The sequence below is a fragment of the Bos indicus genome, chromosome 28, assembly GCF_029378745.1.
Source record: "Bos indicus isolate NIAB-ARS_2022 breed Sahiwal x Tharparkar chromosome 28, NIAB-ARS_B.indTharparkar_mat_pri_1.0, whole genome shotgun sequence".
Lineage (NCBI taxonomy): Eukaryota > Metazoa > Chordata > Mammalia > Artiodactyla > Bovidae > Bos > Bos indicus.
In genome coordinates, this window is record NC_091787.1 from 32,789,001 (window position 1) to 32,810,758 (window position 21,758).

Below are 21,758 nucleotides of genomic sequence, written 5' to 3' on the forward strand. Positions count from 1 at the left end.
CTTCTCCTCCTGCCCCCAATCCCTCCCAGCATCAGAGTCTTTTCCAATGAGTCAACTCTTCACATGAGGTGGCCAAAATACTGGAGTTTCAGCTTTAGCATCATTCCTTCTAAAGAAATCCCAGGGCTGATCTCCTTTAGAATGGATTGGTTGGATCTCCTTGCAGTCCAAGGGACTCTGAGGAGTCTTCTCCAACACCACAGTTCAAAAGCATCAATTCTTTGGCGCTCAGCTTTCTTCACAGTCCAACTCTCACATCCATACATGACCACTGGAAAAACAATAGCCTTGACTAGACGGACCTTTGTTGGCAAAGTAATGTCTCTGCTTTTCAATATGTTATCTAGGTTGGTCATAACTTTTCTTCCAAGGAGTAAGCGTCTTTTAATTTCATGGCTGCAGTCAACATCTGTAGTGATTTTGGAGCCCCCCAAAATAAAGTCTGACTCTGTTTCCACTGTTTCCCCATCTATTTCCCATGAAGTGATGGGACCAGATGCCATGATCTTCATTTTATGAATGTTGAATTTTAAGCCAACTTTTTCACTCTCCTCTTTCACCTTCATCAAGAGGCTTTTTAGTTCTTCTTCACTTTCTGCCATAAGGGTGGTGTCATCTGCATATCTGAGGTTATTGATATTTTTCCCAGCAATCTTGATTCCAGCTTGTGCTTCTTCCAGCCCAGCCTGTCTTATGATGTACTCTGCATATAAGTTAAATAAGCAGGGTGACAATATACAGCCTTGACGTACTTCTTTTCCTATTTGGAACCAGTCTGTTGTTCCATGTCTAGTTCTAACTGTTGCTTCCTGACCTGCATACAAATTTCTCAAGAGGCAGGTCAGGTGGTCTGGTATTCCCATCTCTTTCAGAATTTTCCACAGTTTATTGTGATCCACACAGTCAAAAGCCTGAAGCCTCATAATTTGCATCAAATGCTCCTCTTGAGCTGTCCTCCTCCGTAACCTCAGGCAGACGTGGCTAGGAACTCTTACAGAAGTGAGATGATCTTTCAGAGATAATAAATTGCATGACTGCCTTATCCATTAGTTGGTGATGTTCTTCAGGGCAGGGAACTCATATTTTACTCCCCCACACATTTCTGGAACCCAGCAGAGGACTTAGTAGATACTCAATAAACAACCAAGTACCAAGAGAAGCTGATGATGAATGATCTCTGGTCTCTGACTATCTCTTCAACAGAGTACCCCAGACCTTCCAAGCAGACCAGAAAAAGTGTCCAGAGAAAGCCCATTCAACTTTGATTCCTGTAACAGTTTGTCTGGGGAACAGTCAAGGCTCTTGGGCTGTTTCCCACTTTACAGGAACAGCGTCTGTAATAGTGCATGGTGACTGGGAAGGAGACCCTATAAATATGTCTGTAACCATTCAAGCTACCTGGTAGGTGCCCAGAGCCAGCTGCTGTAACTGATCAGCACAATGCACTCATGTTTGATGTCCAGTGGCGGTCAATGCAGATGTTCTTAACTAAGCAACTGTTTAGTGCTCCAACGCCAGGTCTGAATATTTCTGTGAGAAGGGACCCCATCACATGAAGTTTCTCCCACTGCTCTGATTCATGTAAGGAGCAGTTCTCAAAGTGTGGCCCCACACCAGTTGCCTCAGCATCACCTGGGAGCTTTGAAGAAATGCAATTCTCCAGTGAAGCCCAGACTTACTCTGTCTTAACAAGGTGCTCTATATCCCTCTGATGCATGCTATAGTTTAAGGATCATTGTTGTCAAGTTTCACCCAGATGGACAGTCTTTGTGGTTCAAGTCAATCCTATCATAGTTAACATCTATTTGGAACATACAGACTGGAAGGTTATAGTCCTGTTCAACAAGGACAGGACCAGAGTGGGACCATGGAGGGGTGTCAGTGCAGAGTTGAAGGAGATACCTCACATACCTCACTCTAGTCCCTGCTTTTCAAATGGAGAATGTAGATTTGGGGACACAAGCAAATCCAGGTCACCTGCTCTGACTCTCTTTCTGTGACTCTCTGGAACTTTAGGGGTTCTGTCAACATTTGATGGAAATTTCTAAACCAGATGCAAGTGACTCTCTCTTGCTGACCTCTATCTCCAAGAGCTAATCAGCAAATAAGCATAAAAAAGTAAATGAAATATTCATTCTTATTAAGTACAACATATATTTCAGTTTTTTACCCTCCTTGGTTTCCAACACTTCCACTCCACAGAAGGCAACCTGGCAGGTATTAACTAAGTCCTTCAGAGCCACATTCAGGAGCAGCAGGTCACACACATGCATCTCTGGCTGCACCAGTCAGAGAAGACTGGAGGGGATCTCAGGTGGTCTCCTCTAAAGGGCCCATACTTGGGTTTTCAGTACCATAAATGGTTCTGACTCAATGGATCTGCCTCATTCTTGGGTACATTTTATTTCTGGGTGGATTTTATTTCCTGCTATGTTGCAAGGATCCCGACTTTGGGATTCTGGCTCCAACCTTAATTCATCCTTCACCATTGCCTTCACCATCCTGGGTAATGCTCATCTCTCCTGAGACATGGCTGCCCCTACCCCCATCCCCAAATCCCACCAGATAGGCATCCTGGGAGCCACCTTGAGAAAACCTTCAGGCCACTCTGGCCACACTTTCTGTATCTCTACTTGTACTTTTTTTTCCCCTGCCCAACAAATAAGCAATTAAGAACTGTTGCTCCTGAGTATGTCATCTCTTGCTAGGCAGCCACTGCTCTCAGAGGAAGAAGGAAATTAGTGCCTTTATGTTTGGGAGACAAGCAAGGAGATCTGACATGTTCTTCAGTCCTGGAGGAGAGTGGACAAGATGCTCCTGAAACCAGGGGATGGGATAATGACCCTCTGCTGTGCATGCATTGTGTCCAGGGAGCTGTGTCCAACTCACCCCAGCCCTGGGATGACGAGACTCACCATTTCTTTCCTCTCCAGTCCTGTGGGGGCCTGTCACTTGTGATTTGTTTGTACATTAAGAGGTGAATTTACTCAGCTAAGCTGTCCTGGCTTTCCTTCTTCATTCTGCCCAGTGGACGGAACTGTAAGAATGGCATTCTGTCTCCAACTCTGAGTGGACTCAGGCCACTTTGCCGTTTTCTATTACTAAAACCTTTCAAGCTGGCAATCCTAACAAAAAGACCCAGTGAGAGGTATGAATCAAAAGGGAGGGGATGGAACTTAACAAGCAGATGAGTTTATTTCACTTAATGATCAGTTAGTGCCCACAAGGAGGATAATCTGTTTTTCTCCAATCATATCTCCACTTTCATTCAGAAAACAAACCGCTCATGTTTCCTGGGTCTTAGGATATGAAGCTCCTTTCACAGTGTTCAGTTTCTCTCTGGGGCATTGTCATTTATCCTCACTAGCCTGGCTGGGGGCTATCTCTTTGTGGAAAGTGTCTACTCAACACACCCTGGGTAGATCCTCAGGGCTCATGGCGTCTTATCCCAAGTTCCCCAGCACCTGAGGGAAGCGATGTAACTGATGTCAGGAATGCTATATGTCCTTCTTGGGAAGATTGTTTAGCCTACATCTGGCCCACGGTTTGACAGAGACCCTGAATGATTTGGTACCCAAAGGACTTAGGCAGAGGCCAAGGCGGGGATAAGCCTTCTCTTCACACCTCTGAATTTATGTGTCAGTGTCTCCAGAAGGCCCAGATGCAGGCTTCTAAACCCTTCCTTATAGCATCATCAGTGATCCTCTCAAAACACAAGTTAGGGTATCGCTTCCTCAAAAACCTGCAAGGTTCTAGTCTACAACAGGAAAGGCCTTCATGACTAAGTGCCAGAACACTCTCATACTGTCAACTAAGGACCTCTTTCTCCAGCCACTTGCAATGGCCTAAGCACTGCCCTGTGAAGCAGTAAATACAATGGATTTGGAAACTAAGCCATTTAGGTTCATACCTTCCCAATTAGGTAGGACTTACTAGATTTACTACCCTTTATATCTCTGTGATTCAATTTCCTTATCCATAAAATGAAACAGTGGTCCCTCCTCATGTAGTTAGGACTCCATGAAATAATAGGCATAATGCTCTAGAAATGATGCCTGGCACCTGGTAAACAGTGGACAAGGGTGGGTAGTGAAGAATTCTCCTCATCCTTCACAGCCCAGGCTCAGCCTCCCAAACCAGAGGCAATGAGGGCTCTCTCTGTTCTCTCAGCCTACATTGGTAGGTCGCCACCCTGCCTTTACTCTATTTTGCTGTATATTCTTGTCTGTCTCCCACATTAAACCATGAGCCTTTTGAAGACACGGGCCTGAGTTTGATCCCTGAGTTAGGAAGATTCCCCTGGAGAAGGGAAAGGCTACCCACTCCAGTATTCTGGCCTGGAGAGTTCCATGGACTGTATAGTCCATGGGGTCACAAAGAGTCGGACATGACTGTGAAGTCGTGTTAGAATGAAGTTAGACTCACTTCATTAAATCCATATAATCTGAAGACTATAATCCACTTTATTTTTACACCCTCAAAGACCTACAATATCTTGAGTACAGTAGATTCTCTCTAAACCTTTCCCAGATAAAAATTAATCTGAGAAAGGAAATAGAAGTGGGCAGCTGAAAGGCATAACCTTTGGGGGTGCATCTGAGGACAGAGCAAAGGATCCAGGGCATTTTCCCCATATCGGTCTATCCACTGAAGATATCTATTCAACAGCCAAAAAGCATCTGTGAAGGCAACCACTTGAAGGTGGTCATGAAATAAACTGAATGTGATAGTAAATGGGGCTGGAATTCAGAGAATCCAAGAATCTCCTTCAACTGTAGTCAAAATGGTGTCCAATGAGCTTTTTTTTTTCCCCCTAGAAAGTCTTTCTAGATATATTTCATTGAATAGTCAATGGGTCTGTGTACATGCTAAGTCACTTCAGTTGTGTCCGAGTCTTTGCTACCTCATAGGCTGTAGCCCACCATCCTCTATCCATGGGGATTCTCCAGACAAGGACACTGGAGTGGGTTGTCTTGCCCTCTTTCAGGAGATCTTCCTGACCCAGGGATTGAACCTGTGTGTCTTACATCTCTTACATTGGAAGGGGGGTTCTTTACCACCAGCGTCACCTGGGGAGCCCTAATGGGATCTGGCAGCACCCTAATGAAGGCAGAACACTCTCATATTGTCAACTCTAAGAACCTCTTTCTCCAGCCACATCAAGCCACTTGCAATGGCCTGAGCACTGCCCTATTCCCTCCAGCAGCTGCAGGAGTGAAGCAGTGAACAAAATGGGTTTCAAAACTAAACCATGTAGGTTCATATCTTCCCAATTAGGTAAGACTTACTAGAGTAAGATTCCTTACTAGATTCCTTACTAATTAAGAACCCTTGACTTGGTTATTCAGAGACAAAGTGCTTCACTCTAGAGCCTTAAATGGAAGGAAGATACAGCTTTCCTTACAGGGCACACACCCACTGAGTAGGGAGAACTGGGCAACAGGTGCTTGGTGATTTTAGAGGAAAGCTAGGAGAGGCTCCTTAAACCATTCCATGTTAAGAGACCAAGAGGGAGAAGAATAACAGGGCCCTGGTCACCTCTTCAGTCCACTCCCTTGCGGGATCTGAAGCCAAAGGTCTCTATCATGACACACAGACCCCTGACTTGGAGCACAGGTGCTCGCCATTGGCTCAGTCTGGTTGTGAGGGCACTTTTCTGTGTCAGGGTAACTGAAAAAACATACTGCCTCAGGATCCAGACACACCAAGCAAGGCAGCTCATCTAATGATGCTGCAGAGAATGAAGTGACACTCGGAAGCCAGGGTAGGCCTGCTACCAGAACAAAGGGGAGACAAAGACCATTAGTACAGAGTTCCTGCTGCATTTCCTGCTGGCAGATGGCTTGCAAGGACCCCTCACGCAGGAGTCTGTTTTATTTGCAGAGGCCACAGTGGTAAATTAGAGCCCAGCCCGGCCCATTCTGGGCTCTCCAGTTTCTCTCAGAATGATTCCTATCACTGCCCATAGGCCACTAAAACCTGCCCGCATTCAGAATGATTGATTCTGCTCAAGCAGCAAGCCACAAACTCATGTCGAAACACCCACTTCAAATGAGTCATTAGCTTCCTTTATGGATGTTTCAGGTCATAAGGAATGGGACCTGCGAGTCCCATCTCTTATAGAGTAGATAGGGAGTGTTTGCAGATGTGGTGGAGGGTGGGAGGGACTCTGCTTCCTGTCAATCAGCAAGATGAAGCTAGAAAAAAATAAGCCCTGGCAACTTCATGGCCAGAGTTGGGGATTCAAACCAAACCACCCACGGGCTCTTCATTCCAACTCTGGAAATGAAGGGCAACAGCAACAGGGCTCCACAGAGCCTATGGAGTCTCCACAGACAGACTCTCATCTTGACTCTATAAAGTACTGGAACACAGAAAGTTGCAGTCAAGGAGGGGGATGTCTAAGACTTTCTGCCTTGTCATGGGACAGCCCGTTCCAACTGAGCACCGATCCAGGTCGTCATGGGCTGGCGGGGTAAAGAGCTCCAGCGACAGCAGCCACAGCCATAGCAGCAGCCCAAAGGCAGCAACACCAGAAACCTGAGTTCTGTAGCCCGGCAAGTTTCAGCTCACCGCCTGACCCACGTTTAGCAATTCTGATGTACCGCAGAGCAGACAGCCCCGGCCCGGGATGACTGCCTCCCTCAGCCCCTCTCCGACAGGCAATGAAAGCAAGACCCACTTTGAAAATTCTCCCCCATCATGCAAACTGACACAGGCATGCTTTTCAAAAACCCACAGCCAATCTGTTGATCATTACTTATTTACAAAGGCCTTCGGGCAGAAAGTCCTGTAAAAACCATACTTGATACGGTATATACTTGCTTTTTCTGCTTGTGGAAAAAAAGTCCCCCCAAGGCTACCTCAAACCATCACTTTCTATTGCACATAAAATGTAGCGTGTAACACTAAAGTATTTAATATATAGGGTATAATATATCTACAGGAAAGGCATTTGTGTAGAAGTATGTTACCCCGGATTTGGTAATTTGATGTTTTGCTGAAGGTTACGACTTAAAAAAGCTTCCACCTCGTACAGAAGACCTGTCATCTTGGTACCCAAGAGCCAACAGAATAAAGAAGTACCCTTAAGCAGCAAAACTTTGACACAGCTTTGAAGCATATGAAAACAGTATAACTCCTCAGAATTATTATTACTCAAGATCAAAGAAATGAGCCATACTTTACATAGCAAACAGGGACAGGGAATTTGGCTCCAAAGGTTTCAGATTTTTCAGACTTCTCTTTATTTATTTATTTGCTTCTCTAAATTTAGGCAAAAGCAAGTGCCTGGGCTTCTCTGTATTTTCAGTGGATAAAACCATTAGCATGAGATAAGGCGATCACCTAATGGTGAGTCAATAGAGAATGGATGCGGGCATGACAAGTGGCACCGGAAAAACAAGGGCTTGGCAGTTGGCACGTTTTATTTCTCCTCACAAACTGTAAACAAGCAGGTAAATCAGCAGCACCCAAGGAAGACTGAGCAAATGGGAGACAGGAAACACTGAACAGGGAGAGAGGATTGTGATGGAAAAGGACATGGGGCTGGGTGAGTCTTCTGGGACTTGTGTTCTCAACCACATGAAGAACTGCCCTGTCTCCATCCTAGAAAGGTGGTTGTGGAGAGGCAGGAAGAGGCGAATGCTAGGAAAAGGTAGGGAGGAGGAGGAATTCATCCTGATTTTTGTATCAATCATCAAAGGGAGGAGACTGGCCAGTGGCAATGAGAAGAAGAACGCACCATGAAGATGGCAGGTGTTCCCATGGCAGGCAACATTTAGGGAAAGTGCAAATCTGAAATCATCCCTGTTTCACTGAGGTGCTGGAGAGTGAGGATGATGGGGAAATAAGCACTAGGATTGGCAGATGAATCGGAGACAAAAAAAAGGAGAGGAAAGATGAAGAGGCCAAGAAGAGGAACCAACAGAAGTCTACTGAAAAATTGGCTTCACTTGCCTTTTCCTAGAGGAAGCTGCAGTCAAGATAGAGAGAAGGGAAGAAAGGAAAGAAGGAAGGGAGCAAGTGAGGAGCAGAGAGAGGGGCAGAAGGAGGGAGGGAAGGAGAGAAAGAGAGCAGAAGAGTGCACACAAGCTCTATTCCATAATTAATATTGCTTTTAGCCTGAGCAGAAGTGGATTACTTTTGAACTTTGCTTTGGCAAGTCCACAGATTATTAGACTTTTTTATCAGTCAAAATCAATTAACAGAAATTTGATTTCAATCGACAGGATAAAGAGAAGGTAATCTTCAGGTTCATTTTTGATTGTGATGATACATCTCACATATGGCCTTAAGTACAGAAAACAGTCCTCGGAGGGACTCCAGCAGAAAGAGACTTGCCGGAGGCAAACTAACCACACACATCCCTCTGATTGGCTGCTGCCGTCATTAGTGCCACTGCTGTTTAGGAACTACACATAGACAGGACATGGTGACAGCTCAGACTTTAAAGCCTATGTATTTTTCAAACAGCTTTTCAAACTGTTTTTCATGACAGAATTTTTTCAGCTCTATCATTAACTGCTGACAAGCTGACAGAATAAATACTCCAGTCTTTAAGAAGCCATCTAACGATCTCGTCCCCTCCTCCCCTGCGAGCTTACTAGGGAGGGGAGCCGCTGGGCCCTGGAGGGTTGGGTGGGGGGGCGATGAGAGGAGATGGAGCGAGAGGGGGACCTGCCACCAGGGGACCCACTGCACAGCCCGGGCCCCCATCCATCCTTACCTCATCAGCTTGGGCGACGAGCTGGGTGAGTTCCGCATGCCTCCGTTGCGCTGCTTTTTTTTGGGTGACAGTGTCGACGGCTGTTCATCTTCAACTGGAAATACAGGCAGCTCATGAGATTATGAACAGTTTGAGGACAGACTGTGAAATACAGGCAAGATATCAAAGGACACACACTTACGGCTCAGTCACTCACTAGGAATTCGTGGCCGTGTCTTAGGACCCAATGACAAAAACCAAGGCGTTAGTCAAAGAGCCCGGCTTAGAGGAGGTGAGAGCATCACCTCTCAACACTCCAGCATTTGAACATGCACTCTCAAAGACTAAAACAGTTTATAAACACCCTGCCAATAGAAAGAACAGAAATTGCAAAAATATGGATGTATATATGGGAGGACGCCATCATTCTGCTTAGAATTCATTTTGGTTCCTTTGCCTTGCTGGATGACCAAAAATCAGAAACAGAGTTGTCTTTGAAGCAGCAGCATGAGAGCTGCCAGCTGGCTGCTTCTGCAAATGAACCAACAAAACCGGTTCCTAATTCCTGCACGCCAGAGGAAAAGAGCCTTGGAGAGGCAAGGATTGGAGGCCTTAACAGCCAATGTTTCAATCCATCAGGACTGGGAACATTGGTGGGTTCTGGCTCAAGAATCCCAGCCCAATGCAGCTCTTGTCCCTCCACCTCCCAGGAGAGAGGGCCTGTGGGGCTGTGCATGTGGGGTCCTTTCTCAATTCATTAAGATGGGAGAAAGGGGCTGCAAGCACCCAAACGAAGGAGGAGGTTGCCAGTGAATGATATCTCTGATGATGCGGGGGATTGCAGGGAGAGGGGTGGTGGGCAGGAGAGCAGGGCAGCAGAGACTATTGGAAACCACAGGTTGTTTTCCAAATGTTTAAACCACACAGATTGCTAAGCAATGTGAAGCTCTGCTCACAAACAACACAGCATACTCTACTGCTTTTGCCCAAAGACACCCACTAAGAAGCTCTGGAGATGTAGTAGCCTGCATCGTGCCTTTTTTAAGAGAGCTGCTTGATAATTAGCAGATGCATACCCAGCCTGTCACCCAAGGGCACCAGCAGCAAAATCCTAGTCTTCCTCTCCCCACCCCCACGATTCAGGCTAAAGCTGTAATGTCAAGAGGGAAAAGCAGGATCCTTGGATTCTTATTGTTGACTGCAACACAGACTGGGAGGAAGCATCCCTGAAACTCAAAATGACATGCAGTTACCTTAAAGCTAAGAGGAGAAATATTAGCAGCGACAACATCAAAAGAAGCTTGATAGGTGTTAAAGGTGTACAAGGCTTAAGTGGGGGAGGAGATGTCATCTCAGCTGCTTGATATTATCCAGGAAGACCCATATCAGAACGTGCATGATATGGTACTTCCCTGAAAACACTAAATACATTTAATGTTATGATATATGGCCTCAAAGAGTTTATAATAATCCAGTGTTAGTGTTAGTCACTCAGTCGTGTCTGACTCTTTGCGACCCCACGGACTATAGCCTGCCAGGCTTCTCTGTCCATGGGATTTCCCAAGCAAGAATACTGGAGTGGGTAGCCATTCCCTTCTCCAGGAGGATCTTCCCAATCCAGGGATCGAACCCAGGTTTCCAGCACTGCAGGCAGGTCTGAGTCAACCAGGAAAGACCATGATAATCCAACTACCCTTCTTCCAAGTATCGCCTTGGTACACTCCTTTATTCTACTGTCAGTCTGGGGTTGTCTAACTTTTGGCTGACACAGGAAATGGAACAAGAATGTAGTTGGAAGTGAGAGCATGACTGGAAGAAATAAAGGCAGATAAATGACCTGCAAATGCCCTTAGCCCTTACTCTCTATCACCTGCTGCTCCCCCTGCACAGGCTCCCCTCCCTCACCCCACCCCATCTGCCCGCCAGAGGCCCAGGCTCAGGCTGTGACCCTATCAGTCACTTAGGTCTCCAGGAAGGAACTATGTGGCTGGAAGGATAACGCATCTTATCAGAAATGAGTATCCACAAGCAAATCACAGAGACTAAACAGCACTTAAAAGATTAAAGGAAATAAATAGAAGCCACATAAATGGTATTGAAAAAAATCACTTAGAGGTGATATGCATCTCTCAGCAAGCAAGCAGGCACTCTGTTCTTGACCTGCATTTATCTTCCTTTCCTAGGAGAGGGGCCAGGCATCCCAGGCAATGATGGAGTAGAAAGGGAGTAAGACTGAGAGACAGAGAGAATGTGTATGGGTGTAAGTGTATTTTTGCACTTTTCCCACCTTGGAATGGGGTAGAAAGTCTTGCACTGACTACCCATGTAATACAAAGTCATCTTTTAATATGGACCACTTGCAATGCTTGTATTTTGTTCAAGATGACCTAGATTAATTGAGTAGCATGTGAGTTGATCTAGTAGGAGGTGGAAATTCTTTTCTTCTTATCACACAAGCCTTCTTATAGGTAGGATGAAATGTCCATAAAGGTTTTTTACCTACCCTAGCCTAGCTTTAGTCAAGTCCACCAGATGTTGCCACGGTTTTGTCCAATTATACAATAAGCCTGTGTTTGTAGGAAGTCACAGTCTCTGACATTTCTGCTGGATTCTTTTGCTTAACTTTACTTTCCTCATTTACACTGGGCTAATGATACACAACCCTCTCTTGTTAAGTGTCCATTAATCTGGCACCTGGTCGCTATCTGTTTACCTGCAGTGATCTTCAGAGGGAAGACTTGCAAGTTAATACCTGTTCGCCAGCTCCAGGGAAACACCTAGTTCTGGTGCTGAAGTCAGGCACCTACTATGCAAGGAAACGATTTATTTTCATCACAACTCAGAAAGCTCATCCATCATAATCATACTGCATTTAAACTGGGATTTGTTCTCTTAAATGAAATGCATGTTCAAAGGTTTCCTCGTGTACTGGAAATGCAGATCTGTTCCCTGAAGAGATGGGGCAGGGTCGGGGGGCGGGGGGTGTGGTGCAGGGAAATGTCTCCAGCTTAAATATACGAACGCTGTGTAATGGAGACCATTACACGTGGCTTAGATCCCACCAGAGGAGCCGTGATCACTTCTGCCTCCTAAGTAGGATATAAACCATATTTAATTATTATCCTTTTATATGGATTCCATCAATTTCTGCATATTTAAGGAAAGCAGATTGAGGAAAACTTTTAGTTAGGCTATAAAATATAATTTTCATTTCACGGCTTCTGTGACTACATGAGAGGAATAAAAATTGAGTTAAAAAGGGAGACTTACTTTGGTGAAAGACAAGTATTAAAGGAATGGGCTACTACCTCATGCCAACACACACATCCAGGTTCACAGTTAGCCTGGTTTCTGGCTAATTATTATACACCTCTGTCTCCGGCATTTCCACTAAGGTCCTCCTGCTGTGGAAGCAGTAGGAAGATAAGATCTTTTAAAGGAACCTGACTTACCAGCTTCTTTAAAACACAAACAAGTTCAGGAATCCAATGTGGAATTTTTATAGGAACTGAACTCCATCCAGTCTCTGAGTACTCATAAAATTCAAGGGCTTGTTTTTGCACATCCCTAAGTATTATAACACTTAATGTGCTGTTGTAACTTCCCAGTGCTCGCTTGTCTAATAGGCACTGAATCTAACAGTTTTACAGTTTGGGAAGACTCAGTGCTAGAAAAATGTCAGGCAAATCTAATGAGCCTTCAGATCCCTTGGTTTGCGCTGGAGTTTAATTTAAAGTTACAATGATGTTTTAACATGTTTGCTTATACTTGACTAAAGAGGATTCATTATTTCAATGACATAACCTCCAGACAATGTTCTGGGAATTGATTTAAGATGTGGTGGTAATTCCAACAGCCTTAATGCAGAGCCGAGCATCTGTAACAACATTTTACTCAACTTTTCATCGGCACTTTTTTTAAAGCAAAAGCAAGGCAATGTCTTCCAGAAACACTGGCCAGAACTCCGGGCTCCCTTCAAGATGATCATATACTTTACTGCACTTTTTAAAAAGAGAGAAATCCCTTTCTTTATTGGCCTAGCCAACTTGCAAACACTGTGTAAAGGTTCATCAATGCCTCTTCACGGGCACTTTGAGTAAATTGGGCAACAATTTCAGCTTGCCTATGTAGTCCAGAGCTGACCTGTAGTGGACCCAATTCTCAGCTCCAGCCTGGGGCACATTCCTTTGTCCCTGTTTCCTCAGCAGGGTTTAGGGGGATGATGCCCTCTGAGACTTAAAGGTGAGTTTGTTGGCTGCAGTTAAAAAATAGTTCAAAGCAAATAAACTCGGAAATGTAATAAAAGGCAAACAACCCATAAACATGAGTCAACTGGCTATCTTCATTACGTTATTAATCACCACATCTGGCGAAACCCACATCTGCACACACTTAGCAGATCATTAGTAATGTCATATTCACACTGGAATCACTCAGAGTAAGAGGCATGCAAAGTGGTTTGAACGCAGAGGCATCGAACTAACAGGGCTTCCGACTGGAGTCCTGTGCAAGCTGCGAGTTTGGGGGGAGGGTCGTTTTAATGATTATTTATCATTTTGTATGGGTTTTCTCTTTGGTATTTTGCTGTCCAACAAGCTAGATGCATGCTGAAATCCACAGTAGCACATCTTCCTTCTCCCCCTGAGCTCAGCATGTTAAGGTAGAACATTAAGGGGTGCAGTTATTAAAAATTGGGATGGATTCCAGAGCTCCTTCACCTGGCTCGGTCACAAGCTGAGAATTGTGAGCTGTGTTCTTGAACTCAAATGGGTCTTTGGGATAGCGTGATCTAGCTCCAACCTTGACTGCCAAACAATAACAAGAAAAGAAAACTGAAATTAATCCTTTGTGAAATTTTTCATTGGAAAAGCTCCAAACCAGTTTTCACAGTGAACAAAATTATAGTTTTAAATTAAAATGGAAGTTTCTTCCCTCACAGCTAAATTGCAGGGTTTTTCCTTTTTTCCCCCCGATGACTTCTTGAAATTCTTTTCGCTGCATTATTGTCATCGATGTCAGATGGGATAATGTGTCAGCAGACAATCTTGCTTGTGTCATCATTTCCCCAAATATACAGAGTTCCTTTCTCCCCCCATGATATATACAAGACACAGACAATTCAGTTTTGCAGAAAGACCAAACTCATTATCTTCTAAACACTGCTAAAATGCATCCTCCTGAATAATCATTAGAGTCCAAGTCATCAATCCTCAATATGCAACTATCATTTTCATCTCAAACCACTGGCTTGGTTAGCTTCCTTGGTTGTGATACCGCTGCTTAACTTGCATTAAATGCCAGGGGTCTGCCACTCCTAAGAAAGGGTGATGTGTCACATCTCCATGTATGGTGAGTGATATCAGTGAGAATCGGGTGTGTGTTTTCAGCCTTTCAGGGCGTGAATGCTGTTTTACTAAAAATGGCAACTTATGAAATTGTGGGACTAGAGATTGAATAAGTGTGCTTCCTGTTGCCTGGGTTTATCAAACTTCCCTTCCTCCCAAGAAAAATCAAGTAAGTTGTGGTAATACACTTTTCAACAAACTGATTCATGATAGACAAAACTCCCAGGCTGATTCAACCTCTCTATAGGATGACTGCCTCAGACTTTCACTAGGAAATCTGGGCTAGCAAATTCCAAGGTCTTACAGTGTAGCCAGGAAAGAGAAATCCCTGGCTTGCAGCACACAATGGCACCTATTTTACAAAGGGACATTTCCTGTCTTACAATTATAGACCACCAGAACCCTGGCTGTCTATCACTCAAACCAGACGAGTGAGAGGGTATGAATGTTCCCATAAGCAATGAAGGCAAAATAAGAACAACAACAACAAATGCCAGATAAATAACCCATCCTGTGAGTTTGGTCACATAACTGCTATAAAGGAGCACTTAACGATTGTTTCAGGATGAATCTTGTGGTGGGAATGCTAGGTGCCCATCAATGGGCTGAGCAGCTACAATAAAGTAAGACAGGCATCTGAGCCAAGTTCTATGCCTACAAGGTCAGTAGGCAGCTCAAGAACACGGGGAAATTAAAGTGGGTGATATCCCGGAAGTAAGAGTTTCTGGTCTGACAACCTAGTGTATGTGTGTATATGTGTGTGTGTTCAGTAGCATCTGACTCTTTGTGACCCCATGGACTGCAGCCCACCAGGCTCCTCTGTCCATGAGGTTTCCCAGACAAGAATACTGGAGTGGATTGCCATTTCCTTCTCCAAGGGATCTTCCCAACCCAGGGATCAAACCCACATCTTTTGCTTGGCAGGCTGCTTCTTTACCACTGCACCATATTTCACCAAGAAGTTTGGTGAAGCTTTTGCAGTATTATTGATAAAATCAATCCCCCCAAAATCTGATTTTTTGGAAACATCATGGTGAATATTAATACAGAGCTCATTAAAAATGAAGGATACTCCCTACCCAAAGCAATGTGAACACTAATAATATCACCAACACAATATACATAACTCTCTACAACTGAATAATCACTTTACCATGTACAGTATCAGGCAGGATCATTTTACAACTTCTAGCTGAGAAATAGTAAATACATTTATTTGGAAAACCTAAAGGATGGAGGCTGGAAACAACAGACCTGTTACCATGTAAAATGAGGGTGGAAAGAGTCCCCAGGCTGCCTGAGTCCAGGCATGGGGCGTAGCACCCCACGGGAGACTGAGGGGGCAGGGAAGGGGGGCTTGTTGGAGCTTTTTCATTTCTGGCTTTTGTGGAGCTAATAGGAGAATGGGGAGGGAGACTTTAAGGAACAATGGGTTATGTAGAAGTTAATCACAGGGTATATTTCTGGCTCTATTCACTGCCTAGGAAACCTGAATTGTGTAAGTTTGAGGCCATCAACACAGAGTAATGAAAGAATTCAGCTCCTGCATGGGAGAGAGAAGAAATACTATATAAATATATTAACAGAATCCACATGACCTGGTTTGTAATGTTCTCTACAGAAATACTGTGGCCTAACAGATCCTCAAGAATCAAATCTGGTGGTGTAGATGTACCTTCTGTACCGACGCAGCCCATCTCAAACCACAGCCTCCTGTTCTATATGCATCCTGGTTAGAGTCCAACATTCCCCAGTCTCCTGTATCTAGAATCTCAGCTCAAATATCTTTACTAACAATCTGACCTGTCATTACAACTTGCCCGGTGCTCTTGCCCTGCTCAGTATTCGGTAGAAAATTTCTTTTGGCAATCCAGTTGCCTTCGGTACTTTTCTTTTTTTCTTGGAATAACTGTCTCCATCACCTCAAGGGCAAAGAAGAATCTCAAGAAAAGATTACAATGTATAAGCTTCTTAGAGATGAAGACAGAGAAAACAAGAAAAGTTTAAAAGCAAATACACAGTGGAAGTGAGAACTGCAAGAACGTCTTTGAACTTTCACTATGGAGTTTGGAGTTGGGAAGACAGTAGAAGAAAGCTTTTACTTTGAATTAAACAGGAAGAAAATGTATAGGAGTTCAACCAAAACAGCTTCTTCTCAACTTTCCTCTCCTTCTCTCCCTGCTTGCTACTCCCAACACCAATAAAGCTTTGAGGTCAAAAAGCGTGTCTCACTTCTTTCTGCAACCCTGACACATGTAATACATGTTTTGTGGGGACAAGCTTCAGAATAAGGATGAAATCTGCCAAGTTCCTGGCACCAACAGCTGCCATCTTTCTTTTTATATTTCTCAAGTTCTGGAATCAGCAAACTATACTGCGGAACATATTTGTGTAGAGCTTATACGCTAAAAATAATTTTTACATTTTAAAGTGGTTGAGGGGAAATCTAAGGCGAATAATATTTCATAACACATTGAAATGATATGAAATGGAACCTCCAGTAGCTCTAACTGATGTTTTATCTTTACATGGCCACAGGCATTTCTTTACCTAGCATCTCTGGCTGTTTGCACTCTACAACACAGAGATAAATAACTGCAACTGAGACCGTGTGGCCCGCAAAGTGTAACACATTTACCCTTGATAGCAAAGGTTTGCTGATTCCTGCTCCTATCTTCTCACATTTTCCTAGCTTTCCAGTTTTCAAAAAGGACAATGCTCTTTCCAATCTGCCAAGATAGCCAGACAATGAAAGCAACACATACGGAACTCACTCCCAGTGCACAGATGTGGAAAAGTCGGGAGGGAAGTCAAGTCAGGAGGGAAGTCAGGAGGGATGGAGTATTAATAGTGTAGAGCCTCGAATGTCCTTCCCACCAAATCTGCTATTTGTCCGGCAGGCTCCCTTGCCTCGGGGGAGACCAGTCAGGTGAGTTTCTCATTTTCCCGTGCGAGCTAAGTTAGAGCCCTCCACCGTGCACTTTGAGAATCAAGGCCAACCACATCCACCATGAGCAATTCCTCGGAGCTGTCAGTGTGTGCTCCAAGTCCACCCGGCAAGAGCCCATCCAAGACAACAGATTAACCATTAGACTAGATATGTTGAAAATATACAGCGTCAACCTTTCCCCAGCTAGCTCAGAGCGATATATAGATGATTATTTCAACCGTCAGCTGCCGCATAGATTTAAACCCCTGCACAATAACTCCCGGATTCATCTGCCCCTTGTCAAACTTGCACAGCTTTACTTGCAGGGTACATGGTGTGGCAGTTTCACTGTGAACCCAGAATGATCCAGACGGCTGCTGTCTTTTTGTTAACAGGAAGCCAAACTGATGAGTTTGTAATGCATTTCTTATCAAAAGTACTTTCAGAAGAGAAAATGTGCCCCATACGTTTGGCTAGAATTTCACATCGACTAGATTATGGGCTTAATCAGAACATCTCTGTGATTTTCTTGGGGAAACAGATAAATTCTGCATTCATCCCATTCAAGTCACTGTATGCCCATAAGAGACGTATATATGAATTTATAATTATTCTTGATTTTTTCCCCTCCTGCAGTATACTTAATAAAAATCATCAGTTGGAGTCTACGAAGCTATGGTGCTGAATAGGTTCAAGTGTGCTAGTGTATTTTTTAAAGTTAATGCTATTCCTTTTGAGCTGTGTGTCTGAAATGACCATTGTGAATAAAGGGATTGTAATTTTCAACTCAAATGTTTAACAAAGACAAAATGAACGGTAATGGAATTTATGGAGTCTGTGAAGGAACTCTCTAATATGGTTTATTATCAAATAGATTTGGATTTACTGTAGGACAAACTGGTCTCTTTGAAATGTATCAAGAGAAAATGCCTGGAAGGTGCTGAACACTGTTCCAGGAACAATTAAAGTGCTCACATAGATGGCAGAGCCGCCAGTTGTGCTGGGTTTGTTATTCTAACCCCTACTGACTCATGAAATTCAGTACTTAAATGCCAACACTAAAATCACTATTTGTCCTGCCTTTATTTGAGATTCTAACATTTTATTCATCATGCATTTTTTTGCATTTTGATGCTTTAAAATACTGCATGAACCTATTATTTATCTTGGGGCTTCCCTGGTGGCTCAGTCAGTAATCACCTGCAATGAAGATGTGGGTTCAATCCCTTGGTCAAGAAGACTCCCTGGAGAAGGGCATGGCGACCCATTCTGGTATTCCTGCCTGGAGAATCCCATGGACTGAGGAACTTGGCAGGCTACAAGTCCATAAGGGTCACAAAGAGTCGGACACAACTGAAGTGACTGAGCACATGTTATTTATCTTGATGACTAAGGTTTTTGGTGACTCCTTAGATTTGGGGCCTCAAGCAAGTGTCTCATTCTTCCCACTCTGGCCGCAGCCCTGCCTGGCCATTTCTCAAGAGTGTTCTAGGCACTGGACTCTGCCTGTGGTTACAGAGAAGTTATCTTAATTTGCCTGTGTGTATACATGCTCCCTTGTTCAGAGCTGGACAAGGCAAATGTGAAATATGACTCATTCTTTTGATCACTTCATGCTGTCTGTATAAGACTGTTCAGGAAAATCCTTGCAAGAAAGGCTTCCTTGTGGATTTACAGATTGTCAGACACCCAAAGGAGTGGAGGAAAGATCATGCTGCCTCCGGAATTTGAGATACACCACCAGCCCAGGGTGAGAATCAGAAGACAAGCAAAGGGTCAGGTCTCCCGGACTTAATTTCACACCTCACATCAAATCTCCCGCTGAACACAATGTGTATTTACATTTCCACTTTGAGGCAGAAGTTTCTATTTGCTTACATGTGTTGACTCAGTGGATACCTTCCTTCCCTTTTTGTTTTCCTCCCCCCTAAACGGCTTCTAGTAAACAAGACTGGCAGAAGATGTCAATCAGATTTTCATTTCCATTTTCACTTTGGTATTTATGTCTTCAGAATTAATGCTTGCCCCAATGATTCTATTTGAAGATCAGCTTAGGATCTAATTGTGTGTATGTTAAATTATTTTCTAAACCATAAGACGCTATACAGATAAGGACCATTATTATTACTAATATCATTATTATTATTGGTTCATCCATAAACACCATATCTGCCACTGAGCCAGTCTTGTCAAGAGCCCCCTAGCATTCTAACATGTATTCCACATGACTGCACTGATACGCTCTCTGAAACTCAGATAAAGGTAAAATGCATGGGTTTTTAGTGTAACCCAGGCGCACTGCATGGCCTGATGAAGAATGCCCTGCCAGAACACTTCAGAAATACTGCATGCTTTTAACCTTGGGAGGTAAGGACCAGTCTGGGTTGTGACTTTACACTAGACACAGCATTTAGTATATTTCCTAAGGGCATATTCACCTTCTAAAGATGTTCTCAAACTATAAAACCATCATCCGTATTCTACTATAATTTATCTTCAGACATAGCCCCTGCCACATTTGAAAATGGGAGCGCACAGCAGGACATTGCTGGTCAACACAGAGCAAGCGGAACGTAGGCGCGGGGCTGGACTGGGTTTAGGCATGAGCAGGCCTGACCCTCCCTGGGCTCAAGGCTACACTAATAATACCAACCCAGGAGCACCCAGGTCTGTGGACTTCTCCTCCAGATCATTTGCTGTCAGAAGTCTGTTAGTGAGAACAGCATGAAGACATGGGTTTGTGGAGTAAGGTGACCTGTTCAAGCCCTAACTCTGATCTTCATTAGAGGTCTCATCTTACACAACTCCCCCAATGTCACAAGATCCATGCTGAACAGATGAGAACACCAAAATCTGGAGATGCTGTGGGCTTAAGCGAGATAACCAGTGACCATATGCTGAGGACAAATACTGTCTTGGTGTGCTCTGCATAGCACCATCTGGCTGCTCCATCAGATTTTACATGTAGGACAATCTTTAAAGATTATCCATAAAAATATGGATTTTAACTGTTTAAAAACCTTGCAAAAGACTGGGCTCCCATCCTAGGAAGGTAACTGTCTCACAGGACATGAGCTCACCAGCTCCTCATATGCTGCCTCCTGGACCCCCAGTCACATGGCAGGTACCCCATGTCAGCATCTCTGGCTCTGACTCCAGTGACACTCAAGCGTGCTATTCCTGAGACAAGGAGCATTGGGGTGGAAGATCCCTCTACATACATCAACTACTACTGAGCTGCAGTGAGGATAATGGTTAAGCACACAGGACTTGAAACCACTCTGTTCGGTCTGAACTTGAGTATCTGGTAAATTACCTAAGTTCATTTTTCTCACCTATAAGCTGGGAATAATCTTTCCTCACAGGGTGGTGGTGAGGATAGATTGAAAAAAATGAAGAAAAGGGAATAGCTTGAAAAGTGCTAACAAGAGTTCCTGGCAGGCTCTTGATAAATGTTACCCATCATTATTATCTTGGCTTTGAGAAGTCAAAGTAATTAGAGCTCTTCACCATTACAAGGCCAGTCTGCTTTATTTTGATTTTGTCCTACTCAAATGGGTTCACAAACTCTCCTCTGCCCAAAGCAACTGAGCTGGTATCCAGCCACTAGAATGGGGTGAAATTCACCACTCCACCCCCATTCTCTACGTCCTGTCGACAGTCACCTTTGTCCCATATTTCATATGGCCCCAGTGAACTGCTCGGGTCAAAATAATTAGGCTATGCCAAGTGTCATAAAAACAAGAAAAGCCAGAAAATGTTTAAATGGGCCTCAATTGAAGAAGGCTGGAACCATTCAGAGCAACAACAAATGAAAGTCAGATGGAAACATGGAGAAGCCCCACTGTTTCCTCTAAATTACAGGAAATTCATGTTGCCTGATTGTGAGGGGCTTTTCCTTGGATTTCTCGTGGGAGGTCATGGGATTGGGCATGTGCCTGGGAGATGATAGGAGGGGCAGGGGGATGATGAGGTAGAGGTGTGGCGACTCCTCATCTGTTCCTTCCTTTCACCTCCCTACTCTAACTACCCTTCAAGAAACAGGTTAGCTTGCTTCTTCAAGGGAACCTTCCCAGATGACTGTAACAAGGCAGAATCCTTAATTTCTTTAAAGTCCCTTGGCACTTCTCATCTCACACCCCTTTGATATCTCTCTCTCTCTTTTTTTTTTTGCATTATTATTTGTTTCCCATTTTCTATGCCTTCTCCCCAACTAGACGTGTAAGTTTCATAACGCAATCTACAAATTTCTGAATCTCTTATAGTGCTGAGCCCCTAGTAAAGTTTCTAAGAAATAACTCCTAGTTACCAAGGAGGTGTCATTGCAGAGGGAAAAAGCACAGCCAAGTGGTGAGGAGCCCAGGTCTAGGTCCAAGCTTAGACCCACTGTGTAGCCTCGGCAAGACCCTTCCCCTTCTGAGGACTGGCATTAATTAAGCATAGAAGTTTTTCAGCTCTGCTTTGTAACGGTTCTGGGCTTAACCTTCTCTTCTGTTACTTGCCAGATATCACAGGAGCCAGCCATGGACTGAAGGCCTCATAACCCTACAACCACAAATAATTATCCACAACTTCCTACCCAAAGACTCAACCCAAAGCACTAAAGACTAGGAAAAGCAGGATTTCTGGTCCAAGGGAAATGGTTCTCAACTCCTCCTTTCAATAGAAGAAACTGGAGAACTCTATAGAACACCAAAGCAATTCAACACAAATCCTGAGGGATCAGAGGTTAGGCATTTCTTTTTTTCCAAACTCTTTTTCAAGATGTACAATAAAA

General features: G+C 44.0%; 1 protein-coding gene across 15 annotated transcripts in view; it reads right to left on the bottom strand.

Annotated features, from left to right (window-relative positions):
* Positions 1–21,758, bottom strand: part of KCNMA1 (potassium calcium-activated channel subfamily M alpha 1) — a 774,726-nt gene that overhangs the window by 99,118 nt on the left and 653,850 nt on the right. For 12 of the 15 annotated variants that reach the window (XM_070782104.1, XM_070782103.1, XM_070782107.1 and 9 more), the window contains one exon: positions 8,729–8,822. In XM_070782104.1, coding sequence (XP_070638205.1) covers positions 8,729–8,822 — 94 coding nt within the window. Of the gene's footprint in view, positions 1–8,728; positions 8,823–13,425; positions 13,513–21,758 lie in introns of all 15 variants that reach the window. The other 3 variants (XM_070782099.1, XM_070782098.1, XM_070782097.1) reach the window with 1 other exon arrangement.